Source organism: Mya arenaria, chromosome 8, assembly GCF_026914265.1.
Source record: "Mya arenaria isolate MELC-2E11 chromosome 8, ASM2691426v1".
NCBI lineage: Eukaryota > Metazoa > Mollusca > Bivalvia > Myida > Myidae > Mya > Mya arenaria.
This window is the reverse complement of record NC_069129.1, coordinates 3263549-3285485: the sequence shown is the minus strand read 5'-3', so window position 1 is coordinate 3285485 and position 21937 is coordinate 3263549. Positions and strand designations below refer to the sequence as shown.

The 21937-nt window shown below is 36.7% G+C and overlaps 1 protein-coding gene across 2 annotated transcripts; it reads right to left on the bottom strand.

Moving 5' to 3' along the window:
- Positions 1–1628: 1628 nt before the first annotated feature.
- LOC128242236 (T-box transcription factor TBX20-like) lies at positions 1629–14216 on the bottom strand. Of its 2 annotated transcripts, none has more exons than XM_052959321.1 (7): positions 13694–14216; positions 11316–11589; positions 5282–5446; positions 4853–4961; positions 4380–4547; positions 3865–4072; positions 1629–3491 (listed from the first exon to the last, which is right to left on the bottom strand). In XM_052959321.1, the coding sequence occupies exons 1-7, from the start codon at positions 13992–13994 to the stop codon at positions 3073–3075; spliced, it is 1644 nt and encodes a 547-aa protein (XP_052815281.1). In that variant the 5' UTR covers positions 13995–14216; the 3' UTR covers positions 1629–3072. The 2 variants fall into 2 exon arrangements, with proteins under 2 accessions (XP_052815281.1, XP_052815282.1); XM_052959322.1 differs by having other exon boundaries at positions 1629–3488.
- Positions 14217–21937: the final 7721 nt, after the last annotated feature.

Genomic DNA, 21937 nt, shown 5'->3' with positions numbered 1-21937 from the left:
GGACAGGAGACCAGACTAAGGTTGTCTATACTACTCGCAGACAGGCATTCAAGAAATACACTAGCCTCAAACCTTTCTTTACTGCTCACAGAAAGGCCTCCAAAACAGGTATCCAGCATTAAAGCTGTATAAACTGCCTACGGATAGGCCTCCAAGACCCGGCTGAAAAGAAATCTGCTGCTGTCAACGAATAGGTCTCCAGGAGAGGGCCCCAGCCTACAAGATGTATATAGGCCTCCAAGACATCACCAGTATAAAAGCTGTCTATGCTACTCACGATTAGGCCTTCACGACATGACTCCAACCTAAAAGCTGTCTATACTGCTCAAGGATAGGCCTCAAAGACAGGACACCAGCCTAAAAGCTAACTTGACTGCCACGGATATGCCTCCTAAACAGGACACTAGTCTAAAAAATGTATATTCAGCCCTGGATAGGCATCCACGACATGACACCAGCCTAAAGGTTGTCTATTCTGCCACGGATTGGCCTCAAAGACAGAACACCAGCCTTAATGTTGTCTATACTGCAACGGATAGGCCTCAATGACAGGACAACAGCCTAAATGTTGTCTATACTGCCACGGATAGGCATTAATGACAGGACAACAGCCTAAATGTTGTCTATACTGCCACGGATTGGCATCAAAGACAGGACAACAGCCAACAGGTTGTCTATACTGCCACGGATTGGCCTCAAAGACAGGACACCAGCCTAAAAGCTGACTGTACTGCCACGGATATGCATTTTTGACAGCACACCAACCTAAAGGCTGACTATACTGTCGCGGATATGCCTCTTTGACAGGACACCAGCCCAGAAAATTACTATACTATACACGAATTGATCTCAAAGGCAGAACAGCAGCCTTACTGCTACGGATAGGCCTCCAAAAAGGACCTCAGACTAATGGCTCTTTTTACTGCCTGTATGAATAACTTTACCATATTCGAAGACCAGTTGCGAACATATATATAAACTTTACAGTTATCTAGCAGTTGGTAACATAGGTATTTCCTGACATGCTACTCGCACAATGCTGTGGGCGATGTTCCACCAATCATTTGGCCTACGCCCTTCCACCCCCTTTTCACAGTATTTATTAAAGGGTAAACACAAACCCAATGTACAAGCTGGTGCAATTGTTTACTACTATTTTACGGGCCTGTTATGAGAGTCTAGTTGCTAAGAACTAGTTTAAAAGGCTAATGTACACACGCAACGTTACGTAAAGTTTTATTGCTGAAAGTAGCTCCTTGTGGAGAACGTGATGTGTCGGTAAAGAGAACGTGATGTGCACGTGAGGTTGTGTTTGACAGTCGTTTGCGAAGGCCTTTGTTGAAGAATCTACGTAGATCTACGTAAAGGGTCAGTGACGATTGCACATGTACATATGCCAAATACACATAAAGTGATGACGTAGTAGACGAAAAGTAGATCACAGCTTTGGTTGCTCTTTAAACAAGTCGTGTTTCATAACTTTGTTTGCCGCATTTTTACTCATTTTGTTCCATTTTTACATAGTTGTGTAATTATTCCGTTAGGTTGTCATAACACAGTTTCATTCATAAAAGTTGAGTTCAAAAGTAGGGACCGTTGAAACGGCTTCTCCATATAAGAAATGTAAGTGTGTTTTTTTCTCTTTATTACTGTATGCAGTGAATAGTCAACAAAACATGGTATAAAATAAATAGCTTCTGTACAAAATATGGCAAGAATCAATCAAGTCATCTGTATAAATCAGTAACAAATCAGTCTAAAGCAAAGAATCGAAAATAATCAATTCAAGCAAAATTAACCAAGAAAATAACAATCAAAGTTTCCCCAGACCAAGTTTCTGAATAAACAGGCGAATGCGGAAATCACAAGAACTGTTTGAAGTTCTCTTGTCAATTTCACACAGTTTAACACTTACTAAATGCAATTCTTATTCGATTTAACACTCGGCTGCCCCAAAATGATTGTTTTCATCGTGGACAAACTCAGAGCGACTGGTGGGAATTGGCAATCAGTCAGCTGTCACTTCCGGTAAATCTCGGTCCCTAAAACCACCACCGATGTGTACGGAGTATTTGAGATTAATCGATGATTTGACGACATTGTGAATTCATACTTATAATATTGTTAGAAATGGATTATCAATAAATGAAAAAACATAACAATCGCAATGGAAAACAATGGTACTTTTCTTAGAAAAACATGACCAGTACAAAAAGTCCAATGTATTAACACAATGTCGATGATCTAACAAATACTCATTTCAACATTAACTAGCAAAGCGGGAACAGACACAGTTATACAAAATAGTATAAAATACGCATCTAGAAAGCAGAAAGCTGCAATGTTTTTCTTGAGTATATTCTTATATGTTTCTTAAATATCAGGCATAATAGGAGAAATTCCTTATTTTCTTGTCCTAAAACTACACATAATTACTGCGAGCACTGGAGAAAAGCCTTTGAGTTTTTACTGACTTGCGAAATTGAAAAATAGTATTGTTTTGTTTGATTGTCAATTGTCCTCAGTGGCCGTGAAATTGCGTCTTGACGGGTGTGAGGCAGGGAGACGCATTATATTGACTGTTATTTTTTGATAGCCGAAATCACAAGAATTTGTCATAACATAAGCTCGGTTATTTTTTCCACAGCCTTGTTAAAAAAAATGTTTATTATTAATTTCTAAAAATCTTTTTTGGAATAAATTAAAAAATATATAAGTATAAAATGGCTCTTTAAATTACCTTCGAACAACTGTGCTTAAGTGAACTGGTTAAGTTTGTGAAGAAAATATTGTGCAGTTAAAACCTACTCCTTACATACATAAGTATATAAGGAAATCGTATAGTATGCGTTTAATTATGTACACCCAAACAAGAGATCTTTTCTTTTGATGTATTCTTGAGACAACCTAATATAGGACTTTAATCACACTTAAGTACAGAAACTGTTTTCTATATATTAAAACTACCGTTGTATTTACAAATAAATATCACAATCACAATACAATAATGACTAAACGTTCAAGAATGAATATAATTTTTCACCACTTGGAACTATTTTAGAAAGAAGTGTGTCAAGGTCTTCCCCCGTCTATGCTTGAAGGCGATGATTCTGTTGATGACGTAGATGTTTTCTGAGCAGCCAGTTTCTCATTGGTCAAATACGGGTGATACCTATAGAGGGCGCTAGGGTAATGCAACTGCGCATGCGCGTTGGGGCTTCCATCTGAATTGTACACAGACGTAGCTGAAACTCCTTCTCCTCTCAGTCTCATTGAATTTAAATTATTTGCAGCCATAAAAGGGTGCAACCCCAGTGCGGGGAACATAAAGTTTGAGTTGTTTAGTCCAAAAAGTCCACCATACAGTGCGTACAAAGAAGACCTGTCTGTCGGCGGATATGGGGAACCCCCGAGTAATGAAGTAGGTAATGGACGCCACATTGACCAAGGTGACGTCATCAATCCTTGCTTCTCTAGTGATGATGGATCTTCTGAAACAAGTTACAAAATACAAGTCTCGCCTACGGGTTAAAGCAATAAATATGGCAATGGGTATTTATGTTATTGATATAATGCACACATTTTTGTGAAAATTTCCTAACATTGATTTATTAATTTATTTTTTTCATTTTCAACCAAGCATACTGCCTGTGACAAATCGTTTATATGTAAAATATATTTCAATAGCAAAACAGCGCATCAGACTGAATGCAGTTTTTGACACATTTAAAAACGTCTAATAACTTCTAAAACATATTAAAGTCTATTCTATGCTATTGTTCTCTTAGTTTATAATAAAAGATCGAATTTGTGACTTTTGACTGGTATTTATAAATCTATTACACAAATTATGCAAAAACGCACCTCTCGCCATCATTTCCCTGTGTTGTTTGAGCGACTCTTCAATCTCCGCCTCGGTGTAGGCCCTGAGCGGGGAGCGGGCGTAGCTGTGCTGGGATATCAGCCCCTCCATCCCGTCCCTACCCGGGTAGAAACTGTCAAACTCCGTCAGCCGGGTGGAATCCCGGAATCCCTTGGCGAACGGGTTACTGTCGATCTTCAGCTTTGTAATCTGTTAAAAGACAGCATTTTTTTTTATTTAAGATGTAATATTATACATTTGAAATATTATCATTTGCTCCTGTTGTTTTTACAGATTAATTTTAAATGTTAACAGTATACGGTTTGGTTTTTAGTTTATTCCATAATTCAAATGATGGTGTAAATGCAAAAAATAAGCATGTAATTGAGATTACGGCTGAAATTATAACCCTAACGCAAAACCCATGTATTTTCTTTCACTTCTTTTATTCAAGATTTGTGATAACATGACAAAGACATCAAATCTATCTCTTTTTAAGGACTATTCAATTACGTACGAGTTGGTTCTGGTATGCGGTGACGGCGATGAAGGTGGTTTCTGGGAAGACGAACGTCTTAAATTCCTCGGCGTCAAGGCTCGTGACGGACGGCAGGCAGGGGGTGGTGTCCCGCTTCCGCACGATGTGGATGCGCGGCTGGTACTTGTGCATAGAGTTCAGGATTATCTGTGAGGGAGATGGATAAAATAGCATGTTAGAAGTGTTTTATAATTTTCACAGAAAAATAGACTGCTGACATGTAATATTTATTGTTGACAATTTAGATCAATCTGAAACACTATTATTTCCGTTCTCGCTTATCAGTCGTCCCACTGCGCCCTCTGTGAGTGAAAACTAGCTTCATATTTAATAAGATTTTGAATTGACTATTTGACTTTTTGCATTCGGCTATAATTTTCTTATACTTTGATGTAAACAGGTATATGATAACGATACAATGCGTAAGACAACAGTAAACAATCGTCCAATACCTGGCTGTTTTTGTCCAGCATGTTGTTTGTTAGCTTGAGTTTCTCGAAGGAGACAGTCTGCTTCATAAGCTGCTCGCCGGAGAACGGGGAGTCCGGGTGCACGTAAAACCTGAGAAAAACACAGAAGTGTAAACGTTACAAGTAATTCGACTTCTATTCATTTTTATTTGAAAGCAGTACATACAAGTTATAATCACTTCCAACACGTATCAAATCACCGAATATATTTCCTTTCGGGCAAACGTCACCTGCACAGTCAGTTAAACGACGAACATGTAACTTGAACACGGTAGGGGTTTTTACAACTGTATGCATGTGACGCAAAATCATAATATATTAATTCCACCATCTGTATTCATTTTTCCGCCGATCACTGAATAAACATAAGGTACAACTGCTAGAGGACATACGCGTGCATTTCAGTCTTACCTAGTGGGAAGTGGCGGGTCCGCCTTGCCGGCCACGAGCCAGGAGGAGCGGTGGTAGGCGTACCGGTAGCGCTTGTTGTCCACCGGAACTATGTCCATGAGTACTGAGTAGCGCGTGTCTGGTTCCAGGCCCGTGAAGGACACGCGCACAGTTGGGAACATTCGTCTGCAAGAAACCAACGAAAGATATTTATTATTCCATTAATAATTATTTGTTAGTATTTTTGAGAAATATTGCTACAATAAATGAGGATGGTCACTCAGACAAAATGGTTATTTTTTGCTTATGTATTATTACGTGAAAAGTACAGATATACTTGGCTAGTGTTGAGCACGGTATTGGATGTCTTCCTATCACTGGCATTATATTTCGGTTTTGCATACGCATGTCGCCGTATTTCATGAAAAAGTTCGAGTTCGTACACTAAAGTTCCGGTTTAAAAAAAAACGGTATGTAAAGTTATTGGGTGCAAGAGGAAATTGTATATCACGCAAAGTCTTGCATAAATGTAATTCAAAAAGGTGATATGTTTTCGCGCTTTTTATTTGGGAGACACATTGTACATTTATTAAGATATTAAGATATGAGGGATTTTTTTCATGGTTTTTAAACCGAAAGTTTTCTCTCCTTCAGTCATGGCGATAATCATAATTGAAGAAAGGCCGGGAAAACCTAGATGGAAACATATCAAAAACAATGGTTTCTCCTGGGAAGGACCTGTCTTCTTTTTTCTTATGAATATATCAATAACCAACAATAAACACTTTAGCGAGCTTTTAGTGAAAATGGCGAGCGTGATGAATTGTCCGATATGCGAACTTGTGAATAAAAACAAATTAAGATTGAGAGAAAACAAAGTCCAGACGCCCAATAATTCCCTGCTATCAAATCATTCAATAACTATTCAGTTCGCCATTAGCATGATATCCGAGCCGGGGTTTAAACACTTTTATTCCCGGTGGAGACGCTCATGGAAAAGAATTAGCCATTTCAAGCGTTTTCGAGAACACGATGTGAAAAGGACGACATATAAATCGGCACCAAAATTGGTAAAAATCCGCTAGCGATTCGTTTTAGTCCTAGGAGGGAATTTCATATTTTATCAAGCCCATTTATCACCTAGACCCGACAATCACTTAGATTTTGTTACTGATTGTGTACCCCAGGGATTGGAGGGAGAGGGAAACTGTAGTTCTTTCATCATAAATTTGCTAAATGACAGTTCCGAATTGAACATGGTAAGTGATGGGCCAACTTGTGAGAATACAATGGAACTTATCGCTGTGTTTATCTGGAAAGGGAAAACTAGTTACAATTTCGTGAGGATTTGCTGGGATAACGGGGTTACACGAGGCCACACTGCAATCAACCACCATCAACAAACTTTGCCATGCCCCCAAAAAAACAACGTCCTTACATACAAATACAGTAATTCTATAACTGCGAACTAAGGCCATCAACGATCTTGTTAAGTATAGCTGTGGTTGTAAGGAAACAATAGCTATAAGAATGTAACTAATTGCAAAAATCAATTTGTTCATTTTTGTCGATGCATATTTTTCGCGCTGTATGCTATGCCATTTCAATGATCAAACATTCCTTGTCATGCTCCTGAAAGATGCAATCTATAAGGAATTCCGTCAGCTACCAGTTTCGTCGCAAATGTAAAACTGTGGCAATGGACGGTCTCTGATTTGAAACAAATGCATTTTCGAAGATACTTATCAACAATACCGGAGTCCGCTATTTGAGGACGTAATCTGTTGTTCCAGACTCTATGATGAATGATTATAAACGAGCACGGGAAAATGGCCATCCTTTCCCTCCCCACCAGACCACAGCCTGCCAACCATCTCAGCTTTAATCGCTCAGCATTAATCATCCCCGAAAACAGACAATATTGTTAATGTGTTTTGTTGTGAAGCTCGTCGCGTAAATGGCTGGTTTCAGGTTCACACTTAGACGCGTAGAGTGCTGGTTGAGAAGACGAATGTGTTCAGTGCTCTCCCTTTGTGACATGTGCATCATTTATATAGTGTGGTAGGTACAGAAGATAATTGTCACAATCCGAGGGACTTAGAGTCATTGTCACATTGTGTTTCTATGGTGTTGTTTTCATTCGGATTGAAACATTGTCTCATTGTATATACTAAACAAACAGCTTCATATCTCACGCACAGTCTGCGCATGCGTTGTTGTAGTAAGAAAGTTTACGCACATGCTACTCAATCTATGCAATCATTTACGCAGTGATCTCCCTTTATAACTACTAGATAAAGGCACATGGCGCGTGAAAAAAATATAACTTAACATAACGTTGGTAGTTTTATTTAAATCAAAATTTGCAAAGTCACTTAATTCATTCATAATATTCCGGAAAAGCGTATCTCTTACATCCATTGAGGTTTTATTTGTTATGCGATGATAAGACAAGAGTATGAATTATAAATCCTTCAATGCTATGGAATTTCATACGTCTATTTGATGACCAGGAAAATGCAATTAAAACCATGTTAAAACGCAATGTGTTACAAGTCAAACTCGTAAACATATATTAATTACCCGTTCATAAGTCTTTCAAGTTGTGCAAAATATAGCGTTTTTGTGAGTTTCATGTTTATACAAACACAATGTGTGTTTTTTATAAATATTACAGCAATTCATTGAAATAAGATAAGAAGGTAAAATTAAGATCCTTAAACGGCCACACTAACAGTGAAGAGATATGGACAGTGTCCGAGCCCCAAGCTGACAAAACCATCACGTCCGTGGTCGTTTCCGTGCACTAGTCATCAAATTAACCTGTCAATCATGGGTGAATTTACTGGTCCGCGCTCGCTGAGGTGCCAAACGTGGGGCTAAATCAGCAAGTCAGAGCCCCCGAGGTAAACGTGTAATGACCACGTGCGGGTGAAAATAGACGGTTTCTAAATTAGAATCCGTAACAGTAACAATAAGCGTGTCGAAATGTCCGAGGTTTTCCGAATATTGTCCAAGATGGAGGCGATATGGTCGCCATTTCCCAATCGAAATTATCAGTGTTAAAATAACACGTTTTCGCTTCAAACTGTCACAGCGGACTTGAAAACAGGACAATCAGTTTGAGAGTCGTCTTTTTTACGCGCAAATGGCGAACACACATATTACGTATTCATATTCAAGTGATGTTTTCAGCTCGCTGCGTCTTCAAAGCGTTTGACTGGCGAATGGACAAAATAAACATCCCTGGCTTCCTGTGTCGCTCGCGCCTGTCAGGAATATTTATCACATTTAAATTGTCTCTTTAATTGGGATAAACTCATTTCCAAAATGACCACTTGCGCCACGGAGATGACCGTTTCTGTGATTCGATAAAAATCTCGCCTTTGTGTTTGATAATGACGAGGTTTCATTGCCTTTAATTGACTTAAAGAACGAGAAATGGCTTTGAACTTTAAAATAGTCTATTTGATGAGGTAGTCGCTAGAATTCATTGCAATAATAACAATACTGTTTACTGTATCAGTTAACTTCATGTCGACCGTGTGGATTTATAAACATGACAACTGTATACTAAGCGCTTAAACACACTGCTGAACTTTGGCACTGATAACCTTATATCTCATATTCGTATTATCATATTCAGATACGGAACAATATATATTTATATAAACAACAAACTTATAGCGCGTTCACGTAAATATGCTTGTAAGGTCGATTTAAATATTGCTTGTAATGATGATGATAGTGTTTGGTACTGCTGTTGCTGCTGCTGCCTCTGCTATTGCTGCAGTTTAGTTACTGATTATGACCATGCTTGAAAGTGTTGTTTTCCTGCGGGTATATATATGTGTATATATATATATATATATGGCAGTCACGACAAAGTGTAATGAACTGCCGCGAAGTAAACTGAATCGCCACAATGTATACTGAACGACTGCAAAGTGGACTAAACCGCTGCAAAAAAATACTGCTTCCGGTTTGTTTTTGACAGAAAATGTACAGGGTACAGAAATGGTCTTGGGGGCGGAAATGCGTGGACAGAAAATGGCTCAGCGGGACTGGCAAAGTACAGGGCTGGTTTAAGGGCCAGTATCGGGATGATCGGCTAATTATAGACCGGAGACACGGGGTCCTCACCATTTCAATGCCCGCAAGCCTGAGTAACTATTCCAAATGTCACAATATAAATTAATCTGATATAAAGGACTTTGTTTTCGAAGAAATAATACCATTTATAGAATATATTGTCGATTATACAACATCCAGGCATTTTCGAGTATAATCGGTAATTTACCTTTAATTGCTATTTGAATTTGAACACAACATTTAATTAATAAACACGTATGGAGCGTTAAAGTTACAATTTCTTTTAAGTGTTCCACTTATTTTGAATTCAGCAAATCTGGTCCATTGCACTAACTCGTCTTGATATTCTCTGAAAACTATTTGAGATGTTCAAAGTCGCGTGTCTTCAATAACAAGCAGTAAACGTCCGAAAGTGGAGGACAATCATTTCTCAATCATAGCCAGATTGTCTTGATAAAGTTCTGTGAATATTCCACTTGAAACCAATATTGGTTTGATTACCACCAAAGTGCACGCGCATCGACCACGAGACGCTTGCAAAGCAATGTGATCTCGGGAATTCTCGCCGTGTCTCGCGGTCTCCGTTAACCGGCTTGATTTTCAGTTAATTTCAACGAAATTACACCGTGCATATTTGCATTTACATCCCAAGCACCCATCACGACACAAAAGGCCCTCAAAATTGCTCAATGGTGAAACTTTTCTACTTAAAGGGGACGAATCAAAGGTATCGAGTTTTATAGTTTTACGGACATTTAGGGATAAACAATATGCGTGCGCTTGAATAAATGATGGGTTGATTTTAAGTAAATATTGGTTTCTCCCACCAAAAGCCGTTTGAAATGTTCAAATGATGGATGACCATGATTGAGGAAGATGTATAGTTGTAAGTGACCGGACCTTCAAACTCTCACATTCTCTGTTGTGCAGACACTGTATAAATCTTACCCGTTTATTTAGCCCTGAGAGTCAAATGACTGGAAAATAGTATAATTGGCAAATTGGTACCTAAAGTGATAAGTGAAAATAGATTGCACATGATAAAAACGAATTTGCTTCTATACATCAGCTTGTGGTGAATCAGTATTTAATAATGTGATTATTTATTTTTATTTATTCAAATTTTGTAGAAATTATTTTTTATTCCGTTTTATCATTAATTTATTTATTTATTTATTTATTTATTTATTTATTTATTTATTTATTTATTTATTTATTTATTTATTTATTTATTTATTTATATTTATTTATTTATTTATTTATTTACTATATTTAAAATACTTATTCGATTACTTTTTTATCTTTCTAATTCATTTGAGATATTTAATATGTTTTTTTTATTAATGTTCTCTTGTGCCACCAAATAATATAAAACAGAGTAAAAACAGAGTATAATAATATATAAGAAACCACCGTCGCCCATTGACTCGAACATTGATAATATTTCAATGCCACTCCTTAAACATTTTGGATTGCTTGTAAAAAAAGAAAAAGGTAATAAAACCCACTTGTCCTCACATTTAAGCTAATGAGTTGAAATGACTTGAATAAAGCCACCAGCCCAAGGCGGAATTCTTAGTCTATCATAAGACGCAAACATCAGTATACATTTGGAGAATATGTTATGTTTACACTTTGCCATTTGAATTATATAATTGATATTTATCATCATTTGATAACTAAAAATAATAACTTTGGACTAATTAATATGCAGGCTGTCAAAGTTTGACCAAGCAAAAAATAAACAAAAAAAAATAGTTTTATACAATTGACCAAGAAACGAACTCGAACATAATTGATGAAGTATAATACAAGAACAAGCCTAGCAATTAAATACAGCATTCAGAATTAGGCCATTGTTTCTTTTAAAGTTTAATATTATGAAATGGAAATATTTGACCAGCAGTCTAAGAGTAGCATAAAGGAATAAAAATGTATTGGTACGCAGCTCTAAGAAACCAACCTTCCGGTTTTGGTGATGATCATCTCCGTGCCCAGCTCGTGGAACTTGTCCCAGAGTTCCTTCGTCTCCAGGCAACACTGGACGTCCGCGAGCTCCTGGCAGCACTCTGGTGACGGCGCCGCTTCGCTTGCTACGTCAACATCATCTGTGTCTGCGTCCCGTGCTGGTGCTTTGACCGGAAATGTGGGCGTGTCCCCCTTCCGGGGACTGGAGAGGTCCTCTGTGACCGGTGATTTCTGGGAGCTCAGTGAGGTCGCCGTCTCCACTAGGCGCTCTATGAGAGACAGGAAATGACACATGAAAACATGATTACAGTATATCTTCACTCTGTCCATCCAAACTTTATGCAGCGTCTCGACACAGGATGATTCGAGTGGGCCGGTAGGATGTGTTTTTCTTATATAACTGAGTGGTGCCTTTATATGAAGCAAGAGAACAACTTCCTACATATTTTGTTTTGCATATTTCAGAAGTAAAATGAATCGCGGCATGTTGGGTGAGTCGCGGCATGTCGGGGGTTGGTGAAGGGGTGAGGGTTGGGGGGGGGGGGGTTGCAGGTCGATCGGGACACATTGCATCATTTGCTGAACTATTCCGAGTAAAACAAAATCGTGTATTTTTAAATGAAATGATATTTGATCATGTTTATAGTACGCAGCAGTGAGCCACAAAATCAAGTATTAGTTTACAAGTTTCAGTAGGCAAGGATGTGCAGATTTCCAAGGAATTGATGTCATTATACTGAATTCATTTCAGACCTATTTGTTCCAGTTTAAGATGGACTGGAGATGTAAATAAATGAAACTGGGACTGTTTCCTTGGATACGAAACCTATTTTTGCAATTTCTTCAAGAAAAAGAAATCCACCTGATATAAATTAGTAATAAAAATTTAGTAATAAATTCAGAACACGATAATTTTCCATGATTTAAATTGCTCCATTTTGAAAGACACTATGCCAGAAACTAAATACTATAATATATAACCTATTTGAATATATGTAATCTTTAAAATGTTCTTTAAAAATAAACCTTTCATTTTTGTTTTGTACGTGTAAGTTGTTTTTATTTAACAGCATTTCAAATGTGCAAATAAAATAAATGAATTGACAGTACATGTAGAACTTAATTACGAAAATATAAACAAAGTTAATAATGACCTTCATATAAAAAATACGTAAGTGACTTTATATTAAACAGAAATAAATTCACACCGCATAAATGAGATAAAATAGCTGGCAGTTTGGGCGTGTTTAGACAAAGAATTTATTTACCACAGAGAGTAGGATTTTCAAAAGAAAAGCTATCAATACCACGGACATATGCTTAATTTATGCAAAACATGAAACAACAGAATATTACAGTCATTACGTTACAGTCATCAAAATGTTAAGTTATAGGATTGTTTATTTAAATCTCATTATTGTACACACATACAATATACACGCTTAAAAATATACCAGAAGCTTAATATGTACATACAAGAATTTACTAATTTCCTACTTGACTATCATGTATACGACATAAAGCTCAGTGTATGCTTGTAACACTTTCATATCACAACTAAGTTTAAAATTGAGAGAAACAAAACAAACACACATGTGAAAAACCTGAATAATGTTTAAGAGTTTATACAGAAACTCACTTATCAATACAATATTTCTCTGAGTTTCCCTTTTTTAGACAAAAAATGTATTTCGCATTCACAGATTTTTTTGGCAGAACCTAACTCTGAATATTTTAATGCAAATGAAGCCTTTTGAGAAGCGTTTCCAACGTTTCAATTGACGTGACTATATCCTTTAGCTTAGCGCTACACAACTATACGAGAAAATAGCGCCGTTTTGAACAAAACTATTTTATGAAGACAATGCACAGGGTTGGGTGTCAATGTGGATTATATCGCATGAAAAGGTAATGGAGTAAAGAGATAGTATTTAAGATTATATGATTTTGGAAAAGTAGTTCGTTTTCATGGTTACATTCTTGCTAGATCTTCTTAATGATATGCATATTAGTAATATTTTTTATACACATAGTAGCATATCATTTCTGTAATGAACAGAAAGAAACTAAAAACACACTCACACATCTTTCATGAATTTAGCGAAAATAGTCTACTTATATTGAAAATCTATACTTTGACATGAAATAAAATACACTCGCACATCAACTTAATTACGCCAGTGTTGGATATAACATTAATGTTTGGCTTGTATTTTAAATTATTTAATCAATGAATGTACCACTTCAAGATTTACAAAAAGAAATGAAAGAAACGTCGAGAATAATATCTTAAAACTATTGTTATATTTTAACAATAGTTTCCAAACGATTCTGAGTTTTGAATATTAGAATCGCACATCACAAAATACTGACCTAGCGGAGCAAGGGCCACGCCGTCGGAATGTTTGAGCCTTTTCGTCGGCGGCGAATCACAGCACGGAACGGAGGGTGTTTCACGATCATGGTCATTATCGTCGGAAATATGACCATTCAGTGCCGACGGAATGTCATTTGTATGCATCTGCGCTAATGTCCGTTTTCCGATTAATGCGTCTATAGAAAATGCTGATGCCTTTGTGGACATATGGCCCTGATTTTTAGAAAAGTTTATAGGGCTGTTATTGCTATGATAGCTTCCCACAGAAGAGTTTGAATCTTCGCTCAAAGTTTCCATTTTGCTTAAATTGCACCTATTGTTTTAATAACACAGATAATTCTCAATAAATAGTATGCTCAACAACAACCATCGCAAGTCTGCACGTTTGCATGAAATCAACTTTTTTAACAAGAATCCGTTCCACAATATTTTATTAACAATATCGAAGGCCAAAATGTTAAGTACCCATCCGCATTGTTTCAAAGCTATTCTGTGTTTACTTATTTGGGTTGTTACATGGATAGATTGTTAGCGAGATCGCAAGGAATCACATGACATCAGACAGTAGATCTTTCACATTATTCTTGAATTTCATTCTAACTCCGCACCTTTTTGTGTGAAGGCCTGCTATTGGCCTATTGGATTTTGATGCTGGCCAACCATAGCGGCAAGCGCTTTTTCGATGCGGGCAACGGATTGGCCGATGCACGATAACTTGATAACGAGGGTAGTCCGCTGAGAATATTGTATTGACACAGCGTTACTTTGGCGGATTGTCTCTTGGACAGCTTGAAATGAAATATGGCCTCACAAACAATCTAGGACTTGTTGAATATACAGAAACTCTGATTTGTTTTTAAATTTGATTTTTAAGGACTGATTTTGTATCGTATTGGCAGTTTGATGGACATTCATTTTGAGGGGTGTTTGTTTTTGTGTTTTGCTTTTTTTCTTGGAGGGTGGGGAGGGGGTGCGTGTTTGCATGTGTGTGCGTGTGTGTTTGCGTGGATGAAGGACGTGTGGGGGCGTTGAGGGATGAACTATTCCGAATGGTCACGTTTTAAACTTCAACTGCATTGTTCTTTTTACTGAACTAATAGCGGTTTGAGGGAGTTCTTTCAAATTTTATGTGGCGGAATGTTAACATTGTTTCTACGAAAAAATAACTTTATTTGTATAAGTGTGAAGATAGCATAACTGCAAATGTAAGCAACACATGGTAAATCATTACAATAGCTCTGGTCTGTTTTGTTACTACATGTAGTTCCAAACTCTGAACGTGCGTACTTTATAAAAATGAATGGATCTATACAACTTATTTTGTTACCTTTTTCTATTAAACGTCACATATTTGTCTTGATAAAGGTTTAAGTATTTACAAATTGTGGTAAATACTGTCAAATTAAAGAGCACACTTGAATGCTATATATCCATCAGACCTGTCACTTCGGTCCCCCATAAACGTTCCATACATCTCTTTCCGGCTTCATAGTCGAAGAAAATTGACAGCTTCCTCTTCAAATACACACGAAAATCGCCTTAGATTCCGCAATGTCTATAAACTCAGTTAAAACCCTGCCATTTTCTCACCAGCTTATAAATATTCATAGCTCTTCTTCCGATATTTCCATACCATATATATCATTTCAGGCTTTTTGCCATAATTCTAACAGTTTCAGCCATTTTTCCACATTTTGATAACTTTACTATACATTTATAACCCCTTATAAACCTTCTAATTCAGTTCTTTGAGCTTCAGATTTGAAGTAAATAACCGGCGTAACGAATTCCGGCTTCGTTAAATGAGGTTTTCGTGCTAATAGATATGTATAACACAAAATTATTCAGAAAGCGCTTACTTTGGGAGAATTAGGAGAATGAAGTTGGCGCCATATCCAGTCCTGAAGGCTTTGCGGGGAGACTGGCACAATCTGAAGGTTCAGAGGTGACTCGCCGCCATAAATGGATGCCTGGAATATAGAGAAAGTGACTATCTGGGGTTTTTAACTTGTTTGATGATCACCCGTGTCATCAGGACAGAACAAAATTAAATTTTATACGTTTAGTTGCATCTTCAGTTTACACACATCGATATAACAAGTACTTATACACTGCTAACTTTAATAAAGAAGGCCAGGTTTTCATTAATGAACAAGCAATGACGTTTGAAAAACACGAACATATTGCAAGGGAAGCAACTGCTGTTCACTATTAAATCAGTTAGTCTATAGTTGCCCCACGGGCTTGATAATACACAGTGAAGACAACACTGTACGAGGCTTTACAGTCTACGAAAATCGCTTACCTTATAAGTCACTGATTTAAAACACAGAGGTACATGTCTAGTTAATAATCGGCCGTTCTATAACTAATTTTGTTTTACAACAAAGATTTGTTTGTAGAAATATACCGACCCTGCTTGAAACTACGTAATGCTTATTCACTTACCTGATACCATTGTATCCGCGCCTGCGTTCTGAAAAATGTAAAATGCATGCTATTTTCTAAGTGTTCAACTACAGAGTATGTTATAAAAACAACAACAATAATTCTTCGTTGAATAACATAATTTTCTCTGGTTTAGGTTGTGTCAGGAATCATTAAAAGTGCTGTTCTTGTCGCGAATGTGAGAATTTAAAAATATTTAAGAATATAGATATCCTTAAAAAGTCTGATTTTAACGTAAGCAATAGTGCTGTACTTCAAAGCTCGTAATGCAGTCAATTGTAACCACGCCCCTTCCCCCCCCCACACACACGCAGACAGATCCGGGGAATAGTGGGGACTTTGACTTTCGGCCCAGCCAATTACAGGTAAAATCTTCGTCCTGTGGGGTCAATGGACCGATTTCTGGCGCTAATTGAATGTTAAGTAAGGCCATTTCCCCGCTATTTCGGCGCGAAAAAAAGAACACCGCATTCAATCGGTATTGCGGGGCCACCTTGACAAAAAACAGGTAAAAATACGACCCCTTCCCCCGCTATAGCCCCGGACCTGAGGGGGCGTGGTTACATTTAAGTGGTGCATAAGTATCTTTGATTCTTCAAATTGCTCCATTTCGTTGTTTCTACGCATATCGCGGCGGCACTCCTACTCGTCGTCGCATGGGGGGGGGGGGGGGGTTCTTGTGTCAACAAACTGTCAAAGGGGGGCAAACATGTAAGAAAAATGTTACACCGACACCAAGAGTTAAGGGTAATGGTTGTTAACTTTGCAATGTGCATGCTCATGGCATTATGAACTGTGTTTACTTGTCGCCACGAGAGTCGAAAAAGACATTCCGGATCAAAACGCAGTACTATTAACCCGTTTATTATATACATTGAATACTGGTTAGATCACTTAAACGCCACATGTTTTCATAATAAATGTCATTTTAAGGACGCACTCTTTGGTTTAATGACGTCATTTTAACATCGTGCAACGATACTTAATATGACATGACGTCACAAGAGTGGAATACGGACTACCGTTTTTTGCGATATGTATTGCGTGTGGATTTATGATGGATATATTATAAAGAATATTATTATGTTTGGTATTCCATTATCACTAGCAGTGTGATTTACTTCTGACACCATGTTATAACATTTGATGGCCAGTGTATATAAAGAGAACTCAATGTGACATACTTTAATAATGATATACGTACATCTCATGATAGTCAACACAACTTTGCTATGTACAAAAGTCTCCAGCAGTAACAAGAATAACAATAGACAGTAGGCGGAGCCTAATATTCACCAGCAGCACTTAGTTATCAACGTAACATTTTATATGAATGGAATACCAAGCACAAATTAAGAGGGAAAAAATACTTCTTCACTTTTCCAATTCAAACTTCTTCCTTAACATTGTGTATGCTGTCTGACATACATGTACTATGTAGTTGTCTTTTACAAAGATTGTTCAAAGTATGGCCCTGTGGTTTAAAGCTGCCCTGTCCAAGGGGTGACAGGTTTTCTATATAGAATATAATTACATCATTGAAAATCTTCTTCTCTGAAACTGCAATAAACAGACCTTTGATATAATGATGTATAATATCATTTAGAGCTTAAAAAAATGTTCTTCTCCAAATTATTTAGTTAAGAAACTTCATTGTTACTGTCAACTTTCGAGGATCTATGTTTCCTTATATTTTTGTATTTAACGAACTTGACTGTCAGTTTAATTAAGGCATGGCCGCATTCAACACACTCAGTTCTTTAATGTATGCATGTGTTTTGAGAAAGGTAAAAATAATGCAATAACATTATAAATTATAATGCATATTGTTTGGAAATAAAGAATTATGTGTACTTTGGTTGTCATACGTCAGCCACGTAAATTAATTGGTCTATGACTTTATCTTATTTAACCCTTTACCCCTCCCACTTAATGAGACTTTTCACATTGTCTATGCAGCTTGCAAGCAGTTTTAGTCACTCCCATTTTGGTCTGCAGGGGGACTTGACTGTTAATTCGACCACAAAAGGGTTTTCTTGTGTCATCAAACTGTTTAGCAACCGATGTTATGCTCATTCAGGCAGATTTAACCTAGTTATATGCATATATCATTGAACCTTCGGAGTATTATAAACGTAATTTAACGGACGATTATTCGTATCTGTAAATTTACTCAAGTCATAATAATAATTTTTATTTTGTATGTATGAAAAATAGTCACAAGTTATATTTAGTACATTATTGAATTTTTAAATATTATAACCATAACGCAAATGTTGTTTTTTATTGCAATATTTAATTACATAATTTTATAATGCCGTCGATGCCCTTAATGTTTACGTCGGTGATATTTAACAGTCTAAGGGGAGCAAATATGTAAGACAAATGTTACACCGACACCAAGAGTTACGGGTAATGGTTGTATACATGGCAGTGTGCATGCTCATGGCAATGTTAACTGTCGCCATAGTTCAACTCACCTACAGAAACCCAGTAGATGAACTTATAAATGTCTCATTCGATTTACCATTTAAGATAACAAAGCATTAATGTATGAGATACTCTTATAAAAAATAGCTTTCATGCTTGGAATAATTAATATTTATACTTTGTTTTATCGAATTTTGTAATTTATTTTAGCTAACGTTTCCATAATGCACTAGTCAATTGTAACCCCCCCCCCCCCCCCCCCCCGGGAAATGAGCCGAGTTTTTACCTTCCAGGTGGCCCTGCAGTGCCAGGTGAATGCGGTGGTTTTGTCTTTGCGCCAAAAATAGCGGGGAATGGGCCTAACCTTGGGTCCCCTGGGTGCGGGGCGTTTGGCGAGGGTTATACCAGCAGTTTGTCCCCGAAGGACTGAGATCTTACTCCGACTTGGCTGTACCGAAAGTCAAAAGAACCGCTATTTCTCAGACCTGGGGGCGTGTGTGTGTGTGTGTGGGGGGGGGGGGGCGGTGTGTGGGGGTTCTGGCGTGGTTACAATTGACTGGAACATAATATGTATATGGCATATGTTCACCATTGACATGCTTGTTTTCAAAGGTCAAAGACGTGTATGTCACCATGTTTAATAAGTAAAGGGCGGGGATGGAAACCAAGAATATAAAATACCATTTAAATAGTAACAGTTATATCTGATATGAGTCGGTTGCATATCCATAAAGAGGCTTTATTACATATATGTGTCTGACTTTGATATATCTGTTTTATTATTAACATTGATATATCTGTTTTATCATAAGACCCAACCTCCCGTTTATATACTACCATATGGTCCAAATAAGGTACACACGACCTGTATACACCTTTGTTTTCCACTCAAATTCAAAACATTCTCTTATAACAAGACTTAAAACGAGAAATAACTCCATTGTAGAGTGACATGACAAAATAAATTAACGTTCCAGTATACACAAGTATGATCGCCATTTTCATGACAATTCAATTCAATTCAATATTTTATTGCCTCCAATAATAAAGATAGGAAAATACATATATAAATAGAAAAACACACATTATATAACAATTGTGCCATATCCAGTCGATATACAATATACAATACATAATTGAGTAAGTAATCATACGTTGCTTGAACGCCTTGGAAATAATTTAACACTTGTGTATCGAAAAACAGCAATTTATGCTAAGGGCCATTTATAAGTGTACATGTACCTAGACATCAGTCATCAAGAGAAGTAAGCTTTCATGCATTTCACAATGAAAGAATACACTGTAAAAATTGCGTTTAGATCCTAAAAGTTTTCCTAAACGCATGTTTGGTCTCCGATTTTCAACGCGTTTAGATCTAAACACTTCACGAAACGCTTAGATTATAAACGTGTTTAGAAAATCCACATGTAGATAATGAACGTGCTTAGAAAATCCTCATGTTTAGAATGTTGTTTCGACCTTGTCTTGCAGCATATCACAAAACAGTTACATCAATGGTACTTGAGATTATGACCATTTGCTTAGTACAAAACACCAATTAAGTCTCGAAAATTGAACAGTACAAGCATTTTAAATACAGTACAATAATTTTAATTTATTTATATACATACGATTATCAACCCAGATTAACACACATGCCCATTATGGTTATATTCTTAGACATCAACCTTACGCCAACTGGTAATAGTGTAAATGCTGATCAGTCTGCTGGATAATTTATAGAACAGAACAGAACAGAACAGAACAGAACAGACCAGATAGTTTATTTAATACACATATGTAATAATGTACTCTATCAGTGTCTAAACCTATAATCTTAACAAGTGGTTAACAATACCTTTATTTCCCCCAACGTTTGGAGAGCAAAACTGTGCATCAAATAATGCGATGGAACATATGTACAATATATGTAAGCATGCGACAAAGTCAAGATACATGTATATACAGACGCATACAAACAACATCCTTATTTAATAATATTATATATTTTAATAATATTATGATATTTAGTTTGCCTGTTTATATGTTTTGACAAAAAGAAGAAAGGAAAGACCTTGGCTTTGTAACAAATATAAACATATGCCATCCCATTTATTTCGCTTATTATAATATTCATTTTCAGACAAAAACAGGGAATAATACCACAAAGTCTAGTAATAGAACCGATCAATGCGTAAACATTTGATAAACAATGTTGTCAAATTCAAGTATTTAGAATCATTATCATCACCTGTTTCAATTGATAACATAATAATAGATTTGCTCTGTTTTGAAAACGACAAAAATTCACTGTAACATTACAACAGCAGAAATTTCTTTCACAATATCGTTCTTATTTGACGAATACAGTAATTCATGGAACTCAATATTTATGCAATATACATTCCAAAACAGATTGATTAACATAGTAATATCGTTTAAAATATGATTTTCTAAGCTGAAGAGTGGTCCAATTAACAGAGCTCTCCGAAAAATAAGAGCAAAGGTTACACTTGCAAAAATATACATTTTTCAAGAACATGCGTCACTCAAATGACAAAAACAAATTCTACAAAAGATTAACTGTAAGCATAATTGTAGGTCTACTAACAAACATTTGCAGACATACAAAACTGTCAACAGCATTGTTAAATATAATAATATGATGCAACCACAACATAACTGAAATGCTATAAATATGGTCAAATGAGGTTGACCCTGATATACTAGTTAGGTAAAAAGCTCAGTGTTCAACAATCTATTGTCAATGATGTTAAGGTGATGCAGAAGGCATCATGAAGTAATATGCCTTCAACTAAACAGTTGTAATCATTAATTTATGAGGCATTTTCCATTTCCTTAACAATCTTTACATACCCTGAGCTTGTGTAGAATCCTTCAACTAAACAGTTGTAATCATTAATTTATGGGGCATTTTCCATTTCCTTAACAATCTTTACATACCCCGAGCTTGTGTAGAATTTATTTGTATTGTCTTCTAGGATAAACTGTTGAATAAATCCCAAAAGCTGAAAGTGCTTGGGGTACGACAAAACCATTCATAGTATGCAAACATTAGGCCCATTAGGCCCTCAATCAAACCATCAAACACGAGCAATGTCTTTGCCTCACTAATGATGGCACATCCTGCCCTGGTCCCATCGGCATTCATCACTTATGCCAAACTTGAAGGTGTCCCTTTAGGTACTTTTGAAGTTTCCAACTCACTAGCCTGTCAAAAAACATTTATTTTTTAAAAAGCTTAATAATCAAAACAGACTGAAACTTTAATAAATTACACATAGCCTGTTCATTGTATAGCAACAATGTCATGACTTGTGTATAGAGCCTAAAGATAATAC